Genomic DNA, 23120 nt, shown 5'->3' with positions numbered 1-23120 from the left:
TTCCCCCAAAAATATTCTGGCAAATTCAGAAAATCTTTAGAGTCAAATTTAAATCTTATTTCAAAGTCTTTTGAATTTCTTTTAAAATTTTGTGCTGGAATATCTAGAAGAAATAATGATTTGTCTTTGTTAGAAATATAGCTTGGTCCAATTTGTTATATATTCTAACAAAATGCAGATTGGATTTTAACCTATTTAAAACATGTCATCAAAATTCTAAAATGAATCTTAATCAGGAAAAATTACTAATGATGTTCCATAAATTATTTTTTTTAATTTTTTCAAAAAGATTCGAATTAGCTAGTTTTTCTATTCTTTTTTTCGGTTGAATTTTGAATTTTAAAGAGTCGAAATTGAAGATAAATTATGTTTCAAATGTTGATTTTCATTTTTTCCTGTTTTCTCCTGTTTTAAACCGTTCAATTAAGTGTTTTTTTCATCATATATTCTCTGGAAAAACCTTCCGTAAAAAAAAATAACAGACAGAAATACCCATTTTTTATATATATAGATTTATTTATTAAAGTTAAATTGAGCAAATTGGCTATTTCTGGCAATTTATTTAAGTGTGTATCAAACTGGTAGCCCTTCGCATTAATCAGTACCCAAGAAGTAGCTCTTGCTTTCAAAAAGGTTGGTGACCCCTGCATTATACAGTCTGATGGCTGTCAGTATAAAAGACCTCCTGTGTCGTTCCGTGTTACATTTTGGGAGTCTGAGCCTTCCACGGAATGTGCTCATTCTCTCCTCAAGGTCTGAGTGTAGTGGGTGGGAGGTGTTGTCCATAATGGTTAAGAGTTTTGCTAGACTTCTCCTCTCTGACACCACGTTTCTGGCCTTCTCTACCAACTTGTCCAGTCTGTTTGTGTCCCTCACAGCAAGCCACGACGTACAAGAAGGCGGCCGCCACCACCGACTCGTCGAACATCTTCAACATCTTTGTACAGACGTTGAAGGATCCTAGCCCTCTTGTTTTCAGCGTGTTTTGACCCATTCAGCTTGTTGTCCATGTGTACACCGAGCTATTTATAATCCTCAACCATGTCCATATCCACCCCCCTGATGGAAACAGGGGTCGCTGAAGTACTCCTCTTCCTTCCCAGGTCCACAACCAGCTCCTTGGTCTTCGTCACATTAAGCTGGAGGTGGTTCTTTCCACACATACAATTAGTGCACCAACCCAAAGAACCTCCCTTTTTCATGACAAAGAAAAAAAAAAAAACAGCTCCTCACATCGTTTATAATCATAGCCACCAACAGCGAGAACGATTCGGACAGAGAAAGCGATGATTTCCCCATTAATTTCAGCGAGGATGAAAGATTTGTGGATGAGGAAAGTGAGAGTGAAGGACTAGAAAAAAAAAAAAAAAAAAAAGAGTGCAGTGGGAGCGATTCAGATGTTATTAGACACATTTACTAGGATAATTCTGGAAAATCCCTTATCTGCTTATTGTGTTACTAGTGTTTTAGTGAGATTATATGGTACCTGAAAGTCGGAGGGGTGTGGTGACCGCCAGTGTCTCTGAGGAAAGTCACGTTTCTCAACGCGGTGAAGGCAGCAGTTGGGGCCGGGCTGAGCTTTTTTTCCCCTCCTCCACGGTGGAAGCATCCCACGTTCGGGGGTGGCCGGTCAGAGGAGGCAAGAGAGTCCGCAGCTGCCTCTTTGACAGGTGCACGAGGAACAACGCAAGCTCCGCTCATGTCTACGGTAAGAGCCGACTTATTACCACAAATTTCTCACCGGAACCTGACGGTTGACATGTGGTAGAGAACCATGTTCACTTGACCGCTCTTTTCCATAGTAAAGCTTCACCTTCGGGAATGTAAACAAGGAAACACCGGCTGTGTTTGTGTTGCTAAAGGCGGCCGCAATACACCACTTCCCACCTACATCTTTCTTCTTTGACGTCTCCATTATTAATTGAACAAATTGCAAAAAATTCAGCAACACAGATGTCCAGAATACTGTGTAATTATACGATTAAAGCAGACTTATAGCTGGGATCGGGCTGGAAGAACATGTCCGCTACAATCCGAGACGTCACGCGCACGCGTCATCATACTGATGTTTTCAACAGGATACTTCGCGTAAAATTTAAAATTGCAATTTAGTAAACTAAAAAGGCCGTATTGGCATGTGTTGCAATGTTAATATTTCATCATTGATATATAAACTATCAGACTGCGTGGTCAGTAGTAGTGGGCTTCAGTAGGCCTTTAAGCACGTGAGAGAAGAGAACTCTTACTGATGTTTTGGTGTTTAGAATGTTTATTTCAACATTTCAAGACATTCTGTCTTTTCACACAATTGGTGACAAATATATTCCTTCTTGGTTAAACAAAGCTGACGATCATCTCACCTCCTCACTCTCTCCCCCTCAACATGATAATTGATTATAGGACTTAAAATCACATGATCTATTGCTCCAAATGTGAACCCATCACTCCACTCTTCCAACAGTGCGATTCCAGCTGCGTCAGGTATTCTGATGACCTCACAGTGGAAGCAATCAAGATTAAAGAGCTTCGCTTTCCTAAAGCAGGGCCTCGACACAGTGCAGCCAGCAGGAGGCGCTGTGCCCTGCCTGAGCCGAGAAAGCTGTTGGTGGGCGGTGCCATCTTCTCAACGGCCTCTTCCAAAAGGCGAAGAGAGCGAGCCGGTGAGCGTTAGTCGTCAGAGTCTACTTCTAAAGGGGGGTCTTCGGAGGCCACGGGGAAGGTTTTCTTCCCACGCCGCTGGACGTGGTCCTCGTTCCTCTTCTCCAACGCCACGATCTGAGAGGGGACAGAGCCGAACTCAAAAGGCCGTACAAGATTGTGCTGCTTGGACCAGAGAAAAGCTTGTGTGTATGTGTGTGTTACCTCAGCAAAAAACTCTGCCTCATTGTCAGCTTCAATGGGAATGTCCAGTAAGGTCACAGCGTTGAAAAGCTCGAACGTGCTCATCGCCTCGCTCACACCTCGCTTCTGGAAGAACTGTCGACGCAGCAAATGCATCCAGTTAGTCTGAAAACAAACCGTAACTCCCAGACTATAAGATGTTACTTTTTTCCTCCGCTTTGAACCCCAAAGCTTATAAAACGGTGTGGCTAATTTGTGGATGTTTCTTAGCCACATGCAAATAGCAAAAAAAAAAACAAGCAAAAACACTGAATAGGAGTGTTATTATTTGGGCTATGGCGCCATCCTCTGGACAAGTTCACTGCAGTGCTGCATTGTCCTTCTGTTTAGACTGAGCTTTAAACCAGAAGTACAAGTGCCGTTCCATCTTCTAGCCATCCTTCGCGTTACTGCTTCAAACGATTCTTCATTCATCGTTACAAGCAACGTTTGTAAGTAGAGATGTCCGATACTAGCGGACTGCTGATAAAAGCTTTAAAATGTATTATCGGAAATTATTGGTTTCAAAAAGAAAAATGTATTACTTTTTAAAAAACGCCGCTGTGTACACAAACGTAGGGAGAAGTACAGGGCGCCAAAAAACCTTAAAGACACTGCCTTTGCGTGCCGGCCCAGTCAAATAATATCTACGACTTTTTGCACACCCAAGTGAATGCAAGGCATACTTGCTCAACAGCCATACAGGTCACACTGAGGGTGGCCGTATAAACAACTTTAACACTGTTACAAATATGCGCCACACTGTGAACCCACACTAAACAATAATGACAAACACATTTCGGGAGAACTTTCGCACCGTAACACAACATAAACATTACAGAACAAATACCCAGAATGCCTTGCAGCACTAACTCTTCCGGGACGTTACAATATACATCCACCACCCCCAACTCAGCCCACCTCATGCTCTCCAAGGGAGAGCATGTCCCAAATTCCAAGCTGCCGTTTTGAGGCACGTAAAAAAAAAAAATGCACTTTGTGACTTTAATATTAAATATGGCAGTGCCATGTTGGCATTTTTTTCCATAACTTGAGTTGATTTATTTTGGAAAACCTTGTTACATTGTTTAATGCATCCAGCGGGGCATCACAACAAAATTGGGCATAATAATGTGTTGATTCCACGACTATATATATCGGTATCGGTTGATATCGGTATCGGTAATTAAGAGTTGGACAATATCGGAATATCGCCGATCTGCAAAAAAGCCATTATCAGCCATCCCTATTTAAACAATTATTACTCACTAAACGGTCCCATATGTGAGGCCTGTAGAAGTGTTTTAATGCATAATTATATGTGCTATCGTAATGTAATCAAACCAGCGTTTTTAGCAATAGCTAATATGCCAATTAGTGCCTTGTTAGCATAAATTTTTATTTTTGTACTGTTTCTTTTCCGTAAATTCACCAAAACATCAACACGGAGTTATTGGAGTCCGTTTACCTTCTGCAGCGAGTGGGTTCATGATGAGGACTTCTGTTTTGTTTGCTGAGCCGTTTTACTGCCGCGGTACAGGCACCGTTTGTAAACAAACAAGGTATGTAAATGAACATTTACAAAATCCTATTGTGTAAATTACCCATTTCACAGCATAATTATCTGCGGTTTATAGTCCAGTGCGGCTAATGTATAGAAAACATTTGTCTTCTTCTAATGTGATGTGAATTATATTTATATAGCGCTTTTCTCTAGTGACTCAAAGCGCTTTACATAGTGAAACCCAATATCTAAGTTACATTTAAACCGCTGTGGGTGGCACTGGGAGCAGGTGGGTAAAGTGTCTTGCCCAAGGACACAACGGCAGTGACTAGGATGGCGCAAGTGGGAAACGAACCTGGAACCCTCAAGTTGCTGGCACGGCCACTCTACCAACCGAGCTATGCCGCCCTCGGCAGTGACTGCTGCTTATATGCCGGTGGGCACTCTATACTCTAAAATATATGTTAGTTTGATGTTAGTTGTCTGCTACCGTGGAAATGTTCTTGCAGTCCCTGAAGAGGAATTCCAGGCCATGAGGATGCATCGGCTCAACGGACTGACTGACGTCTATAAGCCACACCTGCCGTTGATTCCACGACTCTATATATCGGTATCGGTTGATATCGGTATCGGTAATTAAGAGTTGGACAATATCGGGATATCGGCTATCTGCAATAAAGCCATTATCAGCCATCCCTATTTGTAAGTTTTACAATTAAAGTAAAACAATTATTACTCACTAAACGGTCCCATATGTGATGTCTGTAGAAGTGTTTTAATGCATAATTATATGTGCTATCGTGATGTCATCAAACGAGCGTTTTTAGCAATAGCTAATATGCCAATTAGTGCCTTGTTAGCATTCATTTTTATTTTTGTACTGTTTCTTTTCCGTAAATTCACCAAAACATCACCATGGAGTTATTGGAGTCTGTTTACCTTCTGCAGCGAGTGGGTTCATGATGAGGACTTCTGTTTTGTTTGCTGAGCCGTTTTACTGCCGCGGTACAGGCACCATTTGTAAACAAACAAGGTATGTAAATGAACATTTACACAATCCTTTTGTGTAAGTAATCCATTTCACAGCATAATTATCAGTGCGGCTGATATATAGAAAACATTTTTCTTCTTCTAATGTGATTTGCTGTGAATTATATTTATATAGCGCTTTTCTCTAGTGACTCAAAGCGCTTTACATAGTGAAACCCAATATCTAAGTTAACCGGTGTGGGTGGCACTGGGAGCAGGAGGGTAAAGTGTCTTGCCCAAGGACACAACGGCAGTGACTAGGATGGCGGAAGCGGGAAACGAACCTGGAACCCTCAAGTTGCTGGCACGGCCACTCTACCAACCGAGCTATGCCGCTCTCGGCAGTGACTGCTGCTTATATGCCGGTGGGCACTCTATAGTCTGAAAAATATGTTAGTTTGATGTTAGTTGTCTGCTACCGTGGAAACGTTCTTGCAGTCCCTGAAGAGGAATTCCAGGCCATGGGGATGCATCGGCTCAACGGACTGACTGACGTCTATAAGCCACACCTGCCACACAAGTACGTAAGAAAATCATGACGCAATGATGACTTAAGCTATGACTGATGTGAAGAAAAGGAGTAGAGAAAGTGTTACCTTTCCTTGGTGCCACAGCATGTTGTACTCACTGAGGTCAGCATGAACCAGATTACACTCCTGATACAGTTGCTGCATCACCTAATACACACACACACGTTAACACTTATGTATACACACTTGGTGTGTGTGTTGGCAGTGTGCTTACATTTAAGACCTGGTAGTAAGCATCCCTCATGTCGTCAGAGCTCAGCATGACGTCCTTCAGTTTAGGAGCGGGGATGTGATCTTTGCCAATGAATGACATCACCAGGATGTGTTTCCTCAACAGGACCACATCTGGACACGGAATCTCCGCCTTCTTCATCCTAAGCACACAAACACACACACACACACTTGAGCATACCAGGGTTTCTTCACGGCAAAATATAAGCCACTACACCTTGAAAATGAGGTGTTTTTTTAAAACCTGAAAACAAATTACAGTAATATATTAATTAAATGGATATATAAATGGCTTGTTATCTGCGCACCGTCAGAGGTGGGTAGAGTAGCCAGAAATTGTACTCAAGTAAGAGTACTGTTACTTTGGAGATGTATTACTCAAGTAAAAGTAAGGAGTAGTCACCCAAATATTTACCTGAGTAAAAGTAAAAAGTAAGTAGTGAAAAAACTACTCAAGTACTGAGTCACTGATGAGTAACCTGTTCGTTTAAAGGCCTACTGAAATGAGATTTTCTTATTTAAACGGGGATAGCAGGTCCATTCTATGTGTCATAATTGATCATTTCGCGATATTGCCATATTTTTGCTGAATGGATTTAGTAGAGAACATTGACGATAAAGTTCGCAACTTTTGGTTGCTAATAAAAAAGCCTTGCCTGTACCGGAAGTAGCAGACAATGTGCGTGTGACGTCACGGGTTGTGAAGCTCCTCACATTGTTTACAATCATGGCCACCAGCAGCGAGAGCGATTCGGGCAGAGAAAGCGACGATTTTCCCATTAATTGGAGCGAGGATGAAAGATTCGTGGATGAGGAGAGTGAGACTGAATAGGAAAAAAAAAAGGCGAGGGCAGTGGGAGCGATTCAGATGTTACTTTAGACACATTTACTCGGATAATTCTGGAAAATCCCTTATCTGCTTATTGTGTTACTAGTGTTTTAGTGAGATTATATGGTACCTGAAAGTCGGAGGGGTGTGGTGACCGCCAGTGTCTCCGGTGGGAAGAGGCAAGAGAGTCCGCAGCTGCTAGTGGACGCAAGCTCCGCTCATGTCTACGGTAAGAGCCGACTTATTACCACAATTTTCTCACCGAAACCTGCCGGTTGACGTGTGTTCGGAACCATGTTCGCTTGACCGCTCTGTTCCATAGTAAAGCTTCACCTTCAGGAATGTAAACAAGGAAACACCGGCTGTGTTTGTGTTGCTAAAGGCAGCTGCAATACACCGCTTCCCACCTCCATCTGACTTCTTTGACTTCTCCATTATTAATTGAACAAATTGCAAAAGATTCAGCAACACAGATGTCCAGAATACTGTGTAATTATGCGATTAAAGCAGACTACTTATAGGTTGAGATCGGGCTGGAAAAAAATGTCCGCTACAATACGAGACGTCACGCGCACGCGTCATCATACGGACGTTTTCAACAGGATACTTCGCGCGAAATTTAAAATTGCAATTTAGTAAACTAAAAAGGCCGTATTGGCATGTGATGCAATGTTAATATTTCATCATTGATATATAAACTATCAGACTGCGTGGTCGGTAGTAGTGGCTTTCAGGAGGCCTTTGATGATGACGGCAACAAATAATGCACAAAGACATAAAAATAGCAATGAACAAATTCAGAGCCAGGAATATCTCTTAAGCAATTAAAACAATAATATATATTAAATAATATATATTTGGTTTTACACTGTATTGAAAAAAAATTGAACTGAATTTTACCTTTGCAACCTCATTATACTATTGGCTAAGTTTTATATTCATAAATGTAAGTTTCTCAATACCCGACCTGTTTTTTGTGCCTTCAAAAAAGATTTAGAACTCTACATTAAAACACTCTAAATCTAACAACCAAAAAGCTGTGAAAACGATGATGCTGTGTTCCAAATTTAAGTTATTTACTGAGATTGAGTGAGCTTATGGCTTTACACTTTGTTTATTATATATATATATATATATATATATATATATATATATCTTTCTTTTTTCATTCGATTTTAGTTACTTTGAATTTACAAACCCCTGGGGCTTTTTTGTACGGCTTTTATACTGTTTTGTACTGTTTTTGTACTTACTTTGATTATTATTTTCAACTGTTTGTAAATGTTGAAATTTATAAATAAAGATTAAAAAAAAAAGAAAAAAAAGTGCAGTTAATCATGTGCCCGCCTGGCTCTGTTTGATTGGTGAAACGGAGTCAAATGTCACCAGTGATGCATTTGATTGGTGAAATGGAGTCAAACGTCACCAGTGACTGCATTTGATTGGTGAAACGCAAGCATGTGATAGATCCTACTTTGAAGGTATGTCTGACAAACCAAAACAAAACGTGCATTAACAGATCGATAAAAATCAGTAGCGAGCTGAATGTAGATAAATGGAGCGGAGTAAAAGTAGCATTTCACCTCTATGAATATACTCAAGTAAAAGTAAAAGTATGTTGCATTAAAACTACTCTTAGAAGTACAATTTATCCCAAAAGTTACTCAAGTAGATGTACGGAGTAAATGTAGCGCGTAACTACCCACCTCTGCGCACCGTTGACTATTGATGTAGTGAAAATTTGGCCGATATACTAAACGTGCAAGGTGCAAATATTAAAAGGACAGTGGGGCTCGTTTAAGGAGAGAAAATGCAGCTGTAGCAGAAGTGCAAAGCAAGTGCGAGGTCAGGCTCGCTGCAGCTCTTGCGGTTCGTTGCAAATATCGAGCGATAGAAGTAAATAATTACCAAACACCAGTACAGTTTCCAATGGTGCCAGAAAAAGATGCTATATTTGCTGCTGGTCATTTAAAATAGAGGAAAAAGTCACTAAAAATGTTGGATCAGTTTCTAGAAACTTGGAAAATTGTAAAAGTACATTGTAAAATAAGCTGCAACAATTAAAAAAATAAAGCAAAATGATACACAAAAAATTATATATTAATTATAAATAATAACAGATACTTGTTTAAATGTATGTATACTTTTTCAGGCCTTTTAAAGTAAATATGTGCGGTATAGCTCGGTTGGTAGAGTGGCCGTGCCAGCAACTTGAGGGTTGCAGGTTCGATTCCCGCTTCCGCCATCCTAGTCACTGCCGTTGTGTCCTTGGGCAAGACACTTTACCCACGTGCTCCCAGTGCCACCCACACTGGTTTAAATGTAACTTAGATATTGGGTTTCACTATGTAAAGCGCTTTGAGTCACTAGAGAAAAGCGCTGTATAAATATAATTCACTTCACATCACTAGAGATGTCCGATAATGGCTTTTTTGCCAATATCCGATATTCCCGAACTCTTAATTATCGATAACGATATCAACAATACTGATATATACAGTCGTGGGATTAGCACATTATGCCTAATTTTCTTGTGATGCATTAAACAATGTGACAAAGTTTTCCAAAATAAATCAACTCAAGTTATGGAAAAAAAATCCCAACATGGCACTGCCATATTTATTATTGAAGTCACAAAGTGCATTATTTTTTTCAACATGCCTCAAAACAGCAGCTTGGAATTTGGGACATGCTTTGCCTGAGATAATCCTGACACCCATTACAACTATGTGAAAAACTTTACTTTGACTTTCACAAAGTGCATTATTATTATTATTTTTTTTTTAAACATGCCTCAAAACAACAGCTACAAAAACAATGAAGGCACACAGCTTCAGTCCAGAGTATACTAGAGCATACCTGCCAACCTTGAGACCTCCGAATTCGGGAGATGGGGTGGGGAGGTTTGGTGGTAGCAGGGGTGTATATTATAGCGTCCTGGAAGAGTGAGTGCTGCAAGGAGTTCTGGGTATTTGTTCTGTTGTGTTTATGTTGTGTTACGGTGCGGACATTCTCCCGAAATGTGTTTGTCATTCTTGTTTGGTATGGGTTCACAGTGTGGCGCATATTTGTAACAGTGTTAAAGTTGTTTATACGGCCACCTTCAGTGTGACCTGTATGGCTGTTGACCAAGTATGCTGTGCATTCACTTGTGTGTGTGTGTTAAAGCCGTAGATATGTGACTGGGCCGGCACGCAAAGGTAGTGCCTTTAAGGTTAATTGGCGCACTGTACTATTTGAAACCGATACCGATAATTTACGATATTACATTTAAAAGCATTTATCAGCCGATAATAGCGGCCTGCATCTCTAATCATCACATATAATGAAAACTATACAGTGTCATACTGACAACGTCCCTAGCCCCGCTCCACCACAGGTAAGTTGGCATCTGGGGGAAAGGCTGCATCCAGTACACATCTTAGCTCTGATGGGGACATGGTTACCTGGACAGGTTGTGCATCTCCTTCTCGGCCCAAAGTCTGATGATCTTTCGCGGGTTGAGCTTTGTGAAGCGGTCAATGAAGCGGTAGTCGTCTTTGATGTAGCGGTCTCGGTTCTTGAACTCGTTGAGGGTAGTCTTGAACACCTTGAGGACCACCTCGTCTGGGATGGGCCGCTCGTCCAGGCTGATGTACACAAAGACACACACATTTAACATAGGGCTGGGGGATGAAACAATAGCAATATATATTGCGATGAACATGTAATCGACATTACAAAAAATGTGACAATTTTTTTCTATGTCGATAGAAAAACGGAAGTTGCGAGGCAAGGTTGATTGCATGATCAAAGGCACTCGCTCTCTATCACCCAAGTAACGTAGGAAGTGATCACTGAGAGTGAAGTGAATTGTGAATTATATTTATACAGCGCTTTTCTCTAGTGACTCAAAGCGCTTTACATAGTGAAACCCAATATCTAAGTTACATTTAAAGCAGTGTGGGTGGCACTGGGAGGAGGTGGGTAAAGTGTCTTGCCCAAGGACACAACGGCAGTGACTAGAATGGTGGAAGCGAGAATCGAACCTGCAACCCTCAAGTTGCTGGCACGGCCACTCTACCAACCGAGCTATGCCGCCCCATGAGTGATCATGTTTGATTGCGCCATCCTGTCATTTTTTGCATGAAGTGAGAAGAAAAACTAAAAATGAGTGCTGCATCGAGAGAAGAAATTGTCAATAAACAGAAAAGTCATCTCGACAGTAGGAGTTTTTTGCATTTTTTTTTTAAACTGGCCTTAGTTATTACCATTGTTGACCACCTTATCCGTGCTCACCATTTAGTGCACAGCTGTATCTTCCTGGCACTACACCTGCAGAAAATAGTTCTTCTCAGGCTTCTAAATGTTTACATTTCTACACTACTCTGTTACACTATATTAAGCATTTCTTACATATTCTTAATTTTTGCACTGTCATTTTAATAGCTTATTGTTAAGTGTTCAATGGGATTTTTATAACTTTTTCTCCTACAGGCTAGAGTACTGCAACGCACTTCTTGTCGGAATCCCCAGCAAGAACATCCAGAAGCTGCAGTACTTACAGAATAGTCCTGCTCGGATCCTGATTAGTTCGGAAATATGACCATATCACACCAATTCTTAAAACCCTTCACTCGCTTTCTGTTCCACTTAGGATTGAATACAAAGTCTCCCTACTAACCCACCAGTGCCTCCATGGAAATGCCCCCCTCTACCTCAAAGAACTACTCACCCCCAAATCCTCCACACGACACCTCCGCTCCAGACAGGCTAACCTTCTCCAACCTCCGAAAACAAAGCTACGAACAATGGGAGACTGGGCTTTCTGCTCCGCCCCTCCCAGTCTGTGGAACGCTCTCCTTGACCACCTGAGGGCACCACAGACTGTGGTGGATTTTAAAAAAGGCTTAAAAACCCTTCTTTTTAAAATATACTTTTTTTTTTTTTTAGATATATGCATATTAGTTTAAGGTTCTAGTTTTTATTTTTATTATCTTTTTATCTTTATTTTTTGTAATAGACTGTATCACTTTGAGGTTGTTTACTCGATTTGTAAAGTTATTTTTACAAATAAAATCTATTATTATTATTATTATTAATTTTGCTTATAATGATGGTTTGAGTGTTTTCCATGCTTGTGTTGACATTTCCTTTCTGCCTTGGTAGCCGAGTGGATTATAGTCAGAGGAAGGTCACATTGTAAATAAAAATGTCTACATTTATTTTCGATACGTTATGAAAAAATGTCAATAATCGTCAATATCGACCGACATAAAACCCTTACATCGTGATACAGTTTTCAGCCATATCTACCACCCCTAATTTCACCCATGGACACAGAAGGTGTGTTTCTCACCAATGTTAACTTAGCTCACCTTCCTCCATTAGCATGGAAGACGACCGACTCTTTCCCGGTGCTGATGCAACCATTGATGTTGTCAAGCACGCCGGCGTTCACCATCTTGTACATGAGCAGACGAGTGCGAGGGTCCACGGCTTGTTCCTGTTACGAAGGACGAGAAGCGTGTCTTTGAATTGAGAGGGCATTAAGGCAGTTCGGAAGGTGGCACGAGGACTCACGGCGGTCGAGTGCTCCTTCTTCTCGTGCAGTCTAGCGCTGCGTTTCTGCTCGTTGTGGCAGTGCTGCTTCAGTGAGTTGTACACCTGATTGGACAACTTCAGGTCCATGCCCAGACCGTCACCAACGTGCACCTCTGGCGCAAACTGGAGGAAAAGACAGAATCACACTATAGTACTGACCAACAGTGTGAAATTCAATATATACCATAGGGCTGGACAATAAATGGAGTCTAAATCGCTTCACAGAATTGCGAAATAAAACCAAATCTGCACAATGTCAGGGAAATTTGACATAATTGTCAGTAAAATGCTGTCATTGTGAGAAGAAACATTTGTTTGGGAAGATAATGTGTCCCGTATCGCTCATTCAAGCACACTTCCCTCCCTTCACAAAAGAGCGCTGTTTCAAAAGAAGTACAGTATACAAGGATAATGTAATTAAATTTACAGAATTATTATGTTTGGACTTGAAATACTGGTCAAAATTGTCCAAAGATGTATTGCACCAGTAAATGTGAAGACTTTTTAATTTCATCAAGAAACATTTTAAAAAGTGTTATCATGACACAAAAGTGTAGTAAAAGGTGTCAAAGTTAAAAAATAAATAAATAAATAAAAATAAAAAAATATTTCAAAAACTAAACTGAATTCTATTTTTTCATTTTGCTATTTAAAATGATTGTTGTTACTTTTTTAATTTTTTGTTTGTTACTAATTTATGTCTGTTTTTTGTTTTACATTGCATGTAAAATTACGTTTTATTGTTTGTACAATAAAACTATTTTTTTCAAATAATTAAATAATCGTGATTACAATATGAATTATTAATATCAGTGTGATTATTATTTTGGCCATAATCATCCAGACCTAATATATTGTGACTACAAATGTCCAGGAGGGGGCCTCTAAACCCTTGACAACCCTCAAAATTATTGTATTGTTTTGAATAAAAATGTTTACCTCTTTACAAAAATCCTGCAAGTACTTTGTGAGTACCAGGCTAAACAAAACAGCAAGATATTGTGTGTTTTCATGAGTACCGTATTTTCCGCACTATAAGGCGCACATAAAAACCTCAAATTTTCTCAAAAGCTGACCGTGCGCCTTATAATCCGGTGCGCCTTATATATGGACCAATATTGAGCCACAACAGGTCTCACAACTACGGTAAGCAGCCACCAATTTTATTTTCCTCTGTAGGAGAAGCGCGCGGTGCATGCTGGGATATATGACTGCGCCAAGTGTGCCGTTTTCATTTCCATTTGTGTGTTTATGTAAAGACCCCAAAATGGCTCCTATAGAGAGACATGATTTCAGGAATGCAGGAATTGTCACTGAACTGCTAAACAACAGCAGCGACACTGACTCCATTAACGACGTCTCAAAATAGTGCAAAACAATAATATATCAATAACTCAAAGTTGCTCACACGTTATTGTCACACAACACACAAAATAAACATGTAAAGCTGACTTTATTAAGTTATTCCTCATCCACGAATCCCTCGAATTCTTCTTCTTCAGTGTCCGAATTAAACATGCCACAAGAGGTCTCGCAACTACGGTAATCAGCCGCCTACCTTTTTTTCCCCCGTAGGAGAAGTGCGCTTCTTCTTCTACGGTAAGCAGCCGCCAACCTTATTTTCCCCCGTAGAAGAGGAAAAGCGCGGAGCATACTGGGATATATGACTGCGGGAGGCGTGCAGAGTTTAAACTCAAGGTGATCAGTCATACAGTAGAACACGGGAATAGAGCAGCAGCGAGAGAACATTAACAGCAGCGACACTGACTTGTTTAATAACAACTTCGACGTTCAACTGTTTGATTCGAACACTGAAGAAGAAGAATTTGAGGGATTTGTGGATGAGGAATAACTTAATAAAGTGAGCTTTACATGTTTATTTTGTGTTTTGTGTTGTGTGACATTATCGTTTCAGCAACGTTGAGTTATTGATATATTATTGCTTTGCACTTCGAGTGTTACTATATTGTGATTGCACTAACGTTTGATTTACCGTAACTGTATCAGACTGTTTTTTACGTGTTTATTGAATAGGGGAAAATGACAAAACAGCTGTTTATTCATTTTGGGAGTGAACAGAGTTTTCAGAACGCTGGTTTGTAATCTATTAATAAAGTTTGACTGACCTATCTGACTGTTTTGTTGACATTCCCTTTAGCGCAGCTCCATCTAAAGCAGGGGTCGGGAACCTTTTTGGTTGAGAGAGTCATGAAAGCCAAATATTTCAAAATGTATTTCCGTGAGAGCCGTACAATAATTTTTAAACACTGAATACAACTAAATATGTGCATTTTTAAGTAAGACCTGTCATGTCTTTGTGATCATGCTCTGTTTAGTTCTGTTTTGTTTTTGACTCCATTAGTTCCTGTTTTTGCGCACCCTGGTTTGTTTTTGTTTCCATGACTACCAATCAGTTCACCTGTTTTCACGACTCACGCAAATGATTCACTTGAACTCATGTACCTGTTGTCAATCACCACGTCACCATTAAAGCCTGCAGTTGCCAGGCAGTCAGTCTGGCGACATCACCTTCTACTCACCCTCTATCACCTCCTACACACCTATGTTATCCATGCCGATGATCCATGCTCTTTATCGGTCCAAGTAAGTTTTTCATGCCATAGTTTGTAAGTTTTATTTTATGTTCATAGTTCTCCTATTGTGCGAGTTTTATTTTTCATAGCCAAGTTTTTAACCTCCCCTGAGAGCGCCTTTTGTTTATACCTTTGTTTTTGTAATATTTTTGAGTTAAGATTAAAGATGCCATTACCTTAACGCCACATCCGTTTCAATCACTATGCACCACGGGAAAAACCACACCATAGTCCAGGTCTTGACAAGACCAACATTTTTAGAGTATAATAAGTCTCTTATTCTTTTTAATAACATTGTTATTCTAAATTGAACCAATAATAAATATAATACTTCTTACCATTAATGCGACATCTTTGACAGGTGCGATAGAAAACGGATGGTTGGATTAAAATGCATGAGAATGTTTTATAATTTGAACGTTATTTTTAACACTGTGATTACCAGCGTAATTATTAATTACTTATTGTGCTACGCAATGTCAGCTAAGATTTATCTGAGAGCCAGATGTAGTCATCAAAAGAGCCACATCTGGCTCTAGAGCCATAGGTTCCCTACCCCTGATCTAAAGACGCATAACGTAACCCCAGCCTCTACTGTAGCATCTATTCTATGCGCCTTATAATGCGGTGCGCCTTGTATATCAACAAAGTTTTAAAATAAGCCATTCATTGAAGGTGCGCCTTATAATCCGGTGCGCTTTGGAGTGCGGAAAATACGGTAAATGAACGTACGTTGTCCATGCGGGCGGTGTTCTTGCGGCCGCACATAACTTCATCATGTTTGGTAGTGATGTTCTTGCCTTTCCCGGTGAAACCTTTCCTGGGTGTGGTCTGAGGCTTGTCTGAATCATCACACAAACACATAATGAGCTACAGTATCAGTGGCGTCATGTCCCGCAGTGGAATTACCTGCTCTGTAGGGGTCGTGTCTGGTGTCCTGCCAGTCCACCTCGTCCTCGGAGGTCTCACTGTCCTCGTACGGGTGCACCATGCGGTAGTTCTCAAAGGAGATGGACACTGCACATACATGGAGTCGATGATGACGCGTGCTTGTTTGATGGCAAGTTTTGCTCTACCTTTGCTTTCGCCGTTGATCTTCCTCTCCTCGCGACGCAGCTGATCATCAAACTCGCGGTCAAACTGCATCTGCAGCATCTGAGCCAGCATCAGGTCACTCTCCGTGTCCACGGTGTCGTCGGACAACATCAAACCTGCTGGACTGAACATGGACATTAGGAGCTGATAGAAACAACAGAATATATATGTACAAGATGTAAACAGGAGACTCAGAGTAAGTCAACACTTACTCAGTGAGGCTTGGGAACGTTTGGCTCTCTTCCTCCAGTTGCCGGGCCAGCTGCTCGCTCATCACATCAGTCAGCGAGCAGGACGGGACAGCTGGTGCAGCTGGACCCCACGGGCTCTGAAGGCAACACATGACACTTTTACTACCATTGCTTTCAATTGGTTTTCATTCTTATCTTTTCCCAAGTGATTGTTGATAGAAGTACATTGTGGTCAAATTTAGACTCAGATCAGCATACAGGGTTTCCCCTGCGTGTCATTAAGGCCTCACCTTAAAAGTGCGTTTTTGACATGAATACAAGTAATATATTGTATGAATAGATGTATATAACACGGTGTGCAATATCTGATTTTCCTTGTCTCTGTCAGAAGGCTTTAAAAATTACTACTACTCAAATGAAGATTTTCATACACATGTATGTATTTCAAGTTGTTGGTGTATACTAGATCAACATACATTTATCATATGTGGCTGTATATGTGTGGTCTCTAAATAAAGGAGAAACTAATTAATACATTTTGTGAATAATGTAAATAATTCAATGTATATACTATGATGATTAACTTGTGTGATGACTGTATTATGCTGATAGTATATATTTGTACCATGAATTGATTAGCGTGGACCCCAATTTAAACAAGTTGAAAAACTTTTCGGGTGTTACCATATAGTGGTCAATTGTACGGAATATGTACTGAACTGCGCAATCTACTAATAAAAGTTTCAATCAATCAATCAATCAATCAAAAACCGATACATGGCATGGGTGCTGATTAGAGTACTGACAATATAAAGACAAGGTCGTTAATTGTATGAAGAGATATCCATTTGTGGGGAAACAGCACCCTCTTGTGGTAAAATGCGACAAGTTCAAGTGGGTAATTATGCCATCAAACTGTCTCATTTTGGAGGTGATTAAACTCACAAACCAAATTAACATAAATAACAATATCTAAGGTAATTGTACCACGGATAAAGACTACATGAAAGTTTGTGCAATTATGACAATTAACAGAATGCTAAACTGCATACACCTTGGATTGATTTTAGTTTGAATGCATTCTGATTGTTTTTATGATTGCATTTTGTTATTTTAATTTGAAATATTCTCATTTATTTTAAATTTCTGTAAAGCACTTTGAATTGCCTTGTGTAGGACTTCTGCTCTATGAATAAACTTGCCTTGCCTCGCCTTACATCACGTTCAACTTCTTTACATGCATAACATTCCAGGTTACTTCGTCACTAAGTGTGTGTCTTTCTGGTCCTGCCGATAACGTCACGACTGAGTCAGGTAATTGACAGCCAATTGTGGTCAATTTTATATATATATAGCCTATTGCTAGGATGTCACTGACTCATGTCCCGCCCTATGAATCGCTTTGTTCTCAATGAGTACTAGGTACCCTTTCGCCTTTCTCGAAGGAAAAAATGCCCTCTGCTGGTGTTGTTTTTAGCTATACGAACCGTTCAAATCGGGGAAAAGATACAATTTTTTTCCCCAGAATTCCTCGAGAGGTAATCGCAATGGGCGGAAAAGTGCATGATTTGTGGAAAGGACAAAGAAAAAAATCATGCAGCTCACTCTCCCGCCCAAGGGAAAACAGTCAAAGAATGCACACATTTGCAGTGATTATTTCGTTAAATGCTCGTTTGATATACTTTTAACATTTATTATTTACCATTTAAGTTTTAAGTATTATGGGTAACGTTAGCTGTGATGCTACCAAAGCCAGTAATAGGAAAGTAATAAGGTGCGAATGAAGGAAAACTTAATTCCCAAGAAAAACAGCAGGGGGTCCATCGTCTGGCAGTGGTTGGGCTTCAAGCAGGAATATGTCGAATAGACAACTTTAAATTATCAAGTGTGGGGCATAAGCGTTGCAACCAAAAGTAGCATTACTGCTAATATGTAGCATCATTTGAAAAGTCACTTGCTAATGACTTTAATACAGTTTTGGTCAATTGACTTAGTTGTGATTTCCTTCTCTGCATGAAAGTTTAAAATGAGCATATATTAATGCAGTATGAACAAGAATGTTTTAATCTAGACACAGAATCATCATACTGCTGTAGTTATATGTATCAAGTGTTCATTCAAGGCTAAGGCAAAATATCGAGATATTTATCGTGTATCGTGATACGGCCTAAAAATATCGAGATATTAAAAAAAGGCCATATCGCCCAGCCCTATTAAGAAAAAGTAAGAGTGAGGTCAAAAAACTATGTGGCTCGATTCCACCGCACCTGACTGCCATTACCCATAACACCTTGCATCCAAAAAACATCTTACCACACAGATCCTTCTGCCATATATGCAATTAAAACAGTTACGTCATCAAATTATTTAGACAAATGTACTAATTACAAATAAAGTGAGCTTTATATTTACTCTAAGCATTCAATATATCAATTTTTGCATTATGCAAATAAAGCAAATAGTCCCCTTTTGGCTGAGTAAACAAAAAGCACCTTCCATAAAATGTAAATGAACTTCAACCGCATTTAGGCTCCTACAGAAACCATTGAAATACTTTGTATAGTTGAAGACTTACGGTCATTAGAAAACATGACTGCACATCAATGACAGCTACACTTTCCATCTTAAAGATCTAAAAAAAAATATTTGGGAATGTCCGGCAGGCCAGATTGAAAAGCTCAACGGGACTTAATTTGCCCAGGTCTGATTTAAATCATTATGTAAACCATGACCATACTTGCCAACCCTCCTGGATTTTCCGGGAGACTCCCGAAATTCAGCGCCTATCCCGAAAACCTCCCGGGACAAATTTTCTCCCGAAATTCAGGCGGAGCTGGAGGCCACGCCCCCTCCAGCTCCATGCCGACCCGAGTGAGGACAGCCTGTTTTTACGTCCACTTTCCCACAATATAAACAGCGCCCAATGACGTTACAACTGTAGAATGATCGAGGGTGAGTTCTTGAGTTTCTTATGTGGGTTTATTGTTAGGACAGTTTCATTAACGTCCTCCCAGCGCGGTAACAACACACAACAACAGCAAGTCACGTTTTCGTCTACCGTAAAGCGGTTCGTCTGCCGTAAACAGCCATGTTGTGACACTCTTAAACAGGACAATACTGCCATCTACTGTACGTTTTGAGCCATGCTAGGGAGAGATGGAAGATACCAGACTGTAGTTCAGCATGGTTAGAAAAGTAGTGACAGAGAATAGAACAAGGATGGACAATTCAACCCTTAACTCAACAATGAGTAGATGAGTGTTATGTGTGTGTATATGTGTAAATAAATGAACACTGAAATTCAAGTATTTCTCTTATATATATATATATATATATATATATATATATATATAGGTGTGGGAAAAATAACAAGACTACTTCATCTCTACAGAACTGTTTCATGAGGGGTTCCCTCAATCATCAGGAGATCAGAAAAAATCTCCTGATAGAGATGAAGTAGTCTTGTGATTTTTCCCACACCTACATATTGCGCTCTACCACGGTATCAAGCACTATCCTCTGGATAATCCAATCAAGACATATATATATATATATATATATATGATAAATATATACATATTTATATATAGCTAGAATTCACTGAAAGTCAAGTATTTCTTATATATATACATCCATCCATTTTCTACCGCTTATTCCCTTTCGGGGACGCGGGGGGCGCTGGCGCCTATCTCAGCTACAATTGGTCGGAAGGCAGGGTACACCCTGGACAAGTCGCCACCTCATCGCAGGGCCAACACAGATAGACAGACAACATTCACACTCACACACTATATATATATGAAATACTTGACTTGGTAAATTCTAGCTGTAAATATACTCCTCCCCTCTTAACTACGCCCCCACCCCACCCCGACCTCCCGAAATTGAAGGGTCTCAAGGTTGGCAAGTATGATCCATGACATCATTGAGCCCCCGCCCCGATTAGGCCCATACTGTACCGCCAGAGGTATATTGGCAATCTGTGGGAATCAATAAGCATATTGACAACATAATGGTCATCATATTCACAATATTTTCGATGTGTGTTCTAAAAATATGCCAATGACTCAGGCAAAAAAAAACAAAAACATGAAACTATTTTTAAGCACCTGTGATGTCCCGTGTGACTGCAAAAGTTGACACATGTATGGACATGTACGTGAAAGCACCCACCATTATTGACGTTTTTTGTGAAAAAAGGAAAACTTTAGAAACGTACCTCGACACAAAACGATGACGTCAGTCGTGACGTCACTGGGCTGTTTTCAGGCGACCGCTGAGAAATGAAGCGGCCATATTGGCTACAACAACCAGCTCGCTAACATTCTCCATTTAACTTTTAATGACAGAACACGACCCAGTGTAAACATAACACAATTAAAACACGGCTTTAAAGTCGGGCTTACCTTTTGTGAATGAGCTGTCACTACACTTTGATCCATGATTGTCACCTTTATTTCCTCCAGTGAATGCTGGCTAATGACGAAGCTAACGTAGGTCAATTAAATGTCCGAAACAACAAGACGACGGTGTAAACACGACGTTGACAGGCAAATGTTTGTGGTAGTGCCGGTAACGATTAAAATAGTTGAGGCGAGGTTATAAAGACTAAAAATGGTCGTAAATGGACAGAGGCGGTGGACGTGCTTTCTGTAAGGAGAGAAGCTTGGAACAACCGGAAGTGCGTCACTCGGTCCACTGAGTAGAAGGAGTGGGCGGGTCTATGCGGATGTCACGCCGATACCAAGGGGCGTATCAGCTTCTTGTTAATACTGGCGTGATGTAGATCGATATTTTATTGTCGGTACACTAGAGCAGTGGTCCCCCAAAAAACAAAAACAAAAAAAAAATATATATATATTTTTTTATTATTACTTTTTTTTAATTAAATCAACATAAAAAACACAATATACACTTACAATTACTGCACGAACCACAAAAACCTCACTTTTTCATGACTAAAACGTCCCTTTTTCATGACAAAGAAGAAAAAAAAAAAAATTGGAAAAAAGCGCCCCCCCCCCCCCCCCTGCTTTTATGAATTATACATTTGAGAAATTAGACTTAGACTTGAATGATCCGCAAGGATAATTGTTCTACACAGTAGCTCAGTTACAAATGGTGGAAAAGATGGAAAGGTCAATGCAGGTATAAAACAGACCAAAAGCAATATAAAATAAAACATATGTACATAATATCTACATAATATAGATTGATAGATAGTATATGTAAAGTATAGGATATGTACTGATATATTATATGTTTATATCATGTATACAATATATAACAATGACCATGTACAATATTACAGTGTATAGAACAGCTGCAGCATTATATAGAGAGTAGATCCAGCAGAAATTAGACATTATAAACAAAGAGAAGTAGCAAATAAAGAAGATGTCAGGTAATAGACATCATCTATTGCTGTATGGATGTACAGCAATGTACAGAAATGTACTTCATGCTGAGAAAAATGGGTCGATTATGTCACGCCCCATAAGCCTGATTTTAATTTCTCGAATTAGTTATTGTACTGTTTGAAAAAAAAGGAAAAATGATTACTCCCTTTATGTCTATATATATATATATTTTTTTTAAATTATATTTCAGTGTTTCCCACAGGTCAGGCATCTTTTTGTGGTGGTGTAGTCTGGCGGCGGGGAGTGTGGGGTGGGGGGTGGGGTGGGGTTGGGGAACGGATGGGGAAGTTGGAGGGGGAGGCGGCGGCGGCGGCGATGCCCAAGAAGAACGCGGAGTTGGAATATAATTACAACACTTTATGTACATATTTATAGACATATTTATCTAATATTTACATTTTTATATAAAATGTAACTACAAGCTCCATTCACAGACAGAGTCCCATTATTTCTATGAGCGGTCGAGCGAGTCAAAAGCCGGAAAAAAAAAATATATATATATATTTTTTTATTTATTTGTTGCGGCCGTAATTCTTTTGTGGCGGGCCGCCACAAATAAATGAATGTATTTACTATCCATTTATATTCTTCTATTTTATTTGTAATTACTATTATTTTATTTCTAATTATTATTATCATTATTTAATTGTATTATATTTCTACTTGTTTTTCATTAATTTCATTGATTTATTTGTAAATATTATTGGTACTTTACTTATTATTTTGTTTTCTTGCAGTTTCTTTCTTTTTTGGGGGAGGGGGGGGATTGGCATCACTTGGATATAAACAAAAAAATATTTAGACTTTTAGGACAGCCAGCAAATATATGACGTATGTAAATATGATGTCATGGATAGGAATGTCTGATGCTGGATGTCAATAAAAATTAAATGGAAAAAAAAAAGTGAATTAAGTCCATCCATCCATTTTTTTTACCGCTTGTCCCTTTCGGGGTCACGGGGGGTGCTGGATCTCAGCTGCATTCGGGCGGAAGGCAGTGTACACTCTGGAAAAGTCTCATCGCAACGTTTATATATTTGTGATACTATTATAATCTTATATTGTTTCGTTTATATCTTTTTAAGTTGTTTACTAATATGTTTGTTGATATTCTCTGCCTATAATATGTGTCCAGTGTTTAATCATGATAAAAAAAAAACGGCAAAATCATGAACATTTTTAAGTACGATACAGCCCAGCAGTTACATGGTGCCGAATCGATACCAAAATTGGC

The 23120-nt window shown here is 39.6% G+C and overlaps 1 protein-coding gene across 2 annotated transcripts; it reads right to left on the bottom strand.

Annotated features, from left to right (window-relative positions):
- Nucleotides 1-2251: 2251 nt before the first annotated feature.
- riok3 (RIO kinase 3 (yeast)) lies at nucleotides 2252-21165 on the bottom strand. Of its 2 annotated transcripts, none has more exons than XM_061921432.1 (13): nucleotides 20873-21165; nucleotides 16488-16603; nucleotides 16257-16399; nucleotides 16090-16197; nucleotides 15913-16022; nucleotides 12566-12709; nucleotides 12361-12488; nucleotides 10450-10632; nucleotides 6158-6317; nucleotides 6010-6090; nucleotides 4875-4964; nucleotides 2863-2976; nucleotides 2252-2775 (listed from the first exon to the last, which is right to left on the bottom strand). In XM_061921432.1, the coding sequence occupies exons 1-13, from the start codon at nucleotides 20906-20908 to the stop codon at nucleotides 2668-2670; spliced, it is 1521 nt and encodes a 506-aa protein (XP_061777416.1). In that variant the 5' UTR covers nucleotides 20909-21165; the 3' UTR covers nucleotides 2252-2667. The 2 variants fall into 2 exon arrangements, with proteins under 2 accessions (XP_061777416.1, XP_061777415.1); XM_061921431.1 differs by lacking the exon at nucleotides 4875-4964 and adding an exon at nucleotides 5833-5922 and having other exon boundaries at nucleotides 20873-21164.
- Between the last annotated feature and the right edge of the window lie 1955 nt (nucleotides 21166-23120).

This window comes from Nerophis ophidion, linkage group LG15 (assembly GCF_033978795.1).
Source record: "Nerophis ophidion isolate RoL-2023_Sa linkage group LG15, RoL_Noph_v1.0, whole genome shotgun sequence".
Lineage (NCBI taxonomy): Eukaryota > Metazoa > Chordata > Actinopteri > Syngnathiformes > Syngnathidae > Nerophis > Nerophis ophidion.
This window is presented reverse-complemented; position numbering and strand designations above follow the sequence as displayed.

What these genes read in the sequence shown, in the direction of transcription:
- riok3 (XM_061921432.1), bottom strand. Translation starts at nt 20,908, where the DNA reads ATGGATCAAAGTGTAGTGACAGCTCATTCACAAAAG. An exon ending in TGACAGCTCATTCACAAAAG is followed by an intron (nt 16,604 to 20,872) that starts GTAAGCCCGACT and finishes TGTTGCCTTCAG; the next exon opens with AGCCCGTGGGGTCCAGCTGC. An exon ending in ACGTTCCCAAGCCTCACTGA is followed by an intron (nt 16,400 to 16,487) that starts GTAAGTGTTGAC and finishes GTCCATGTTCAG; the next exon opens with TCCAGCAGGTTTGATGTTGT.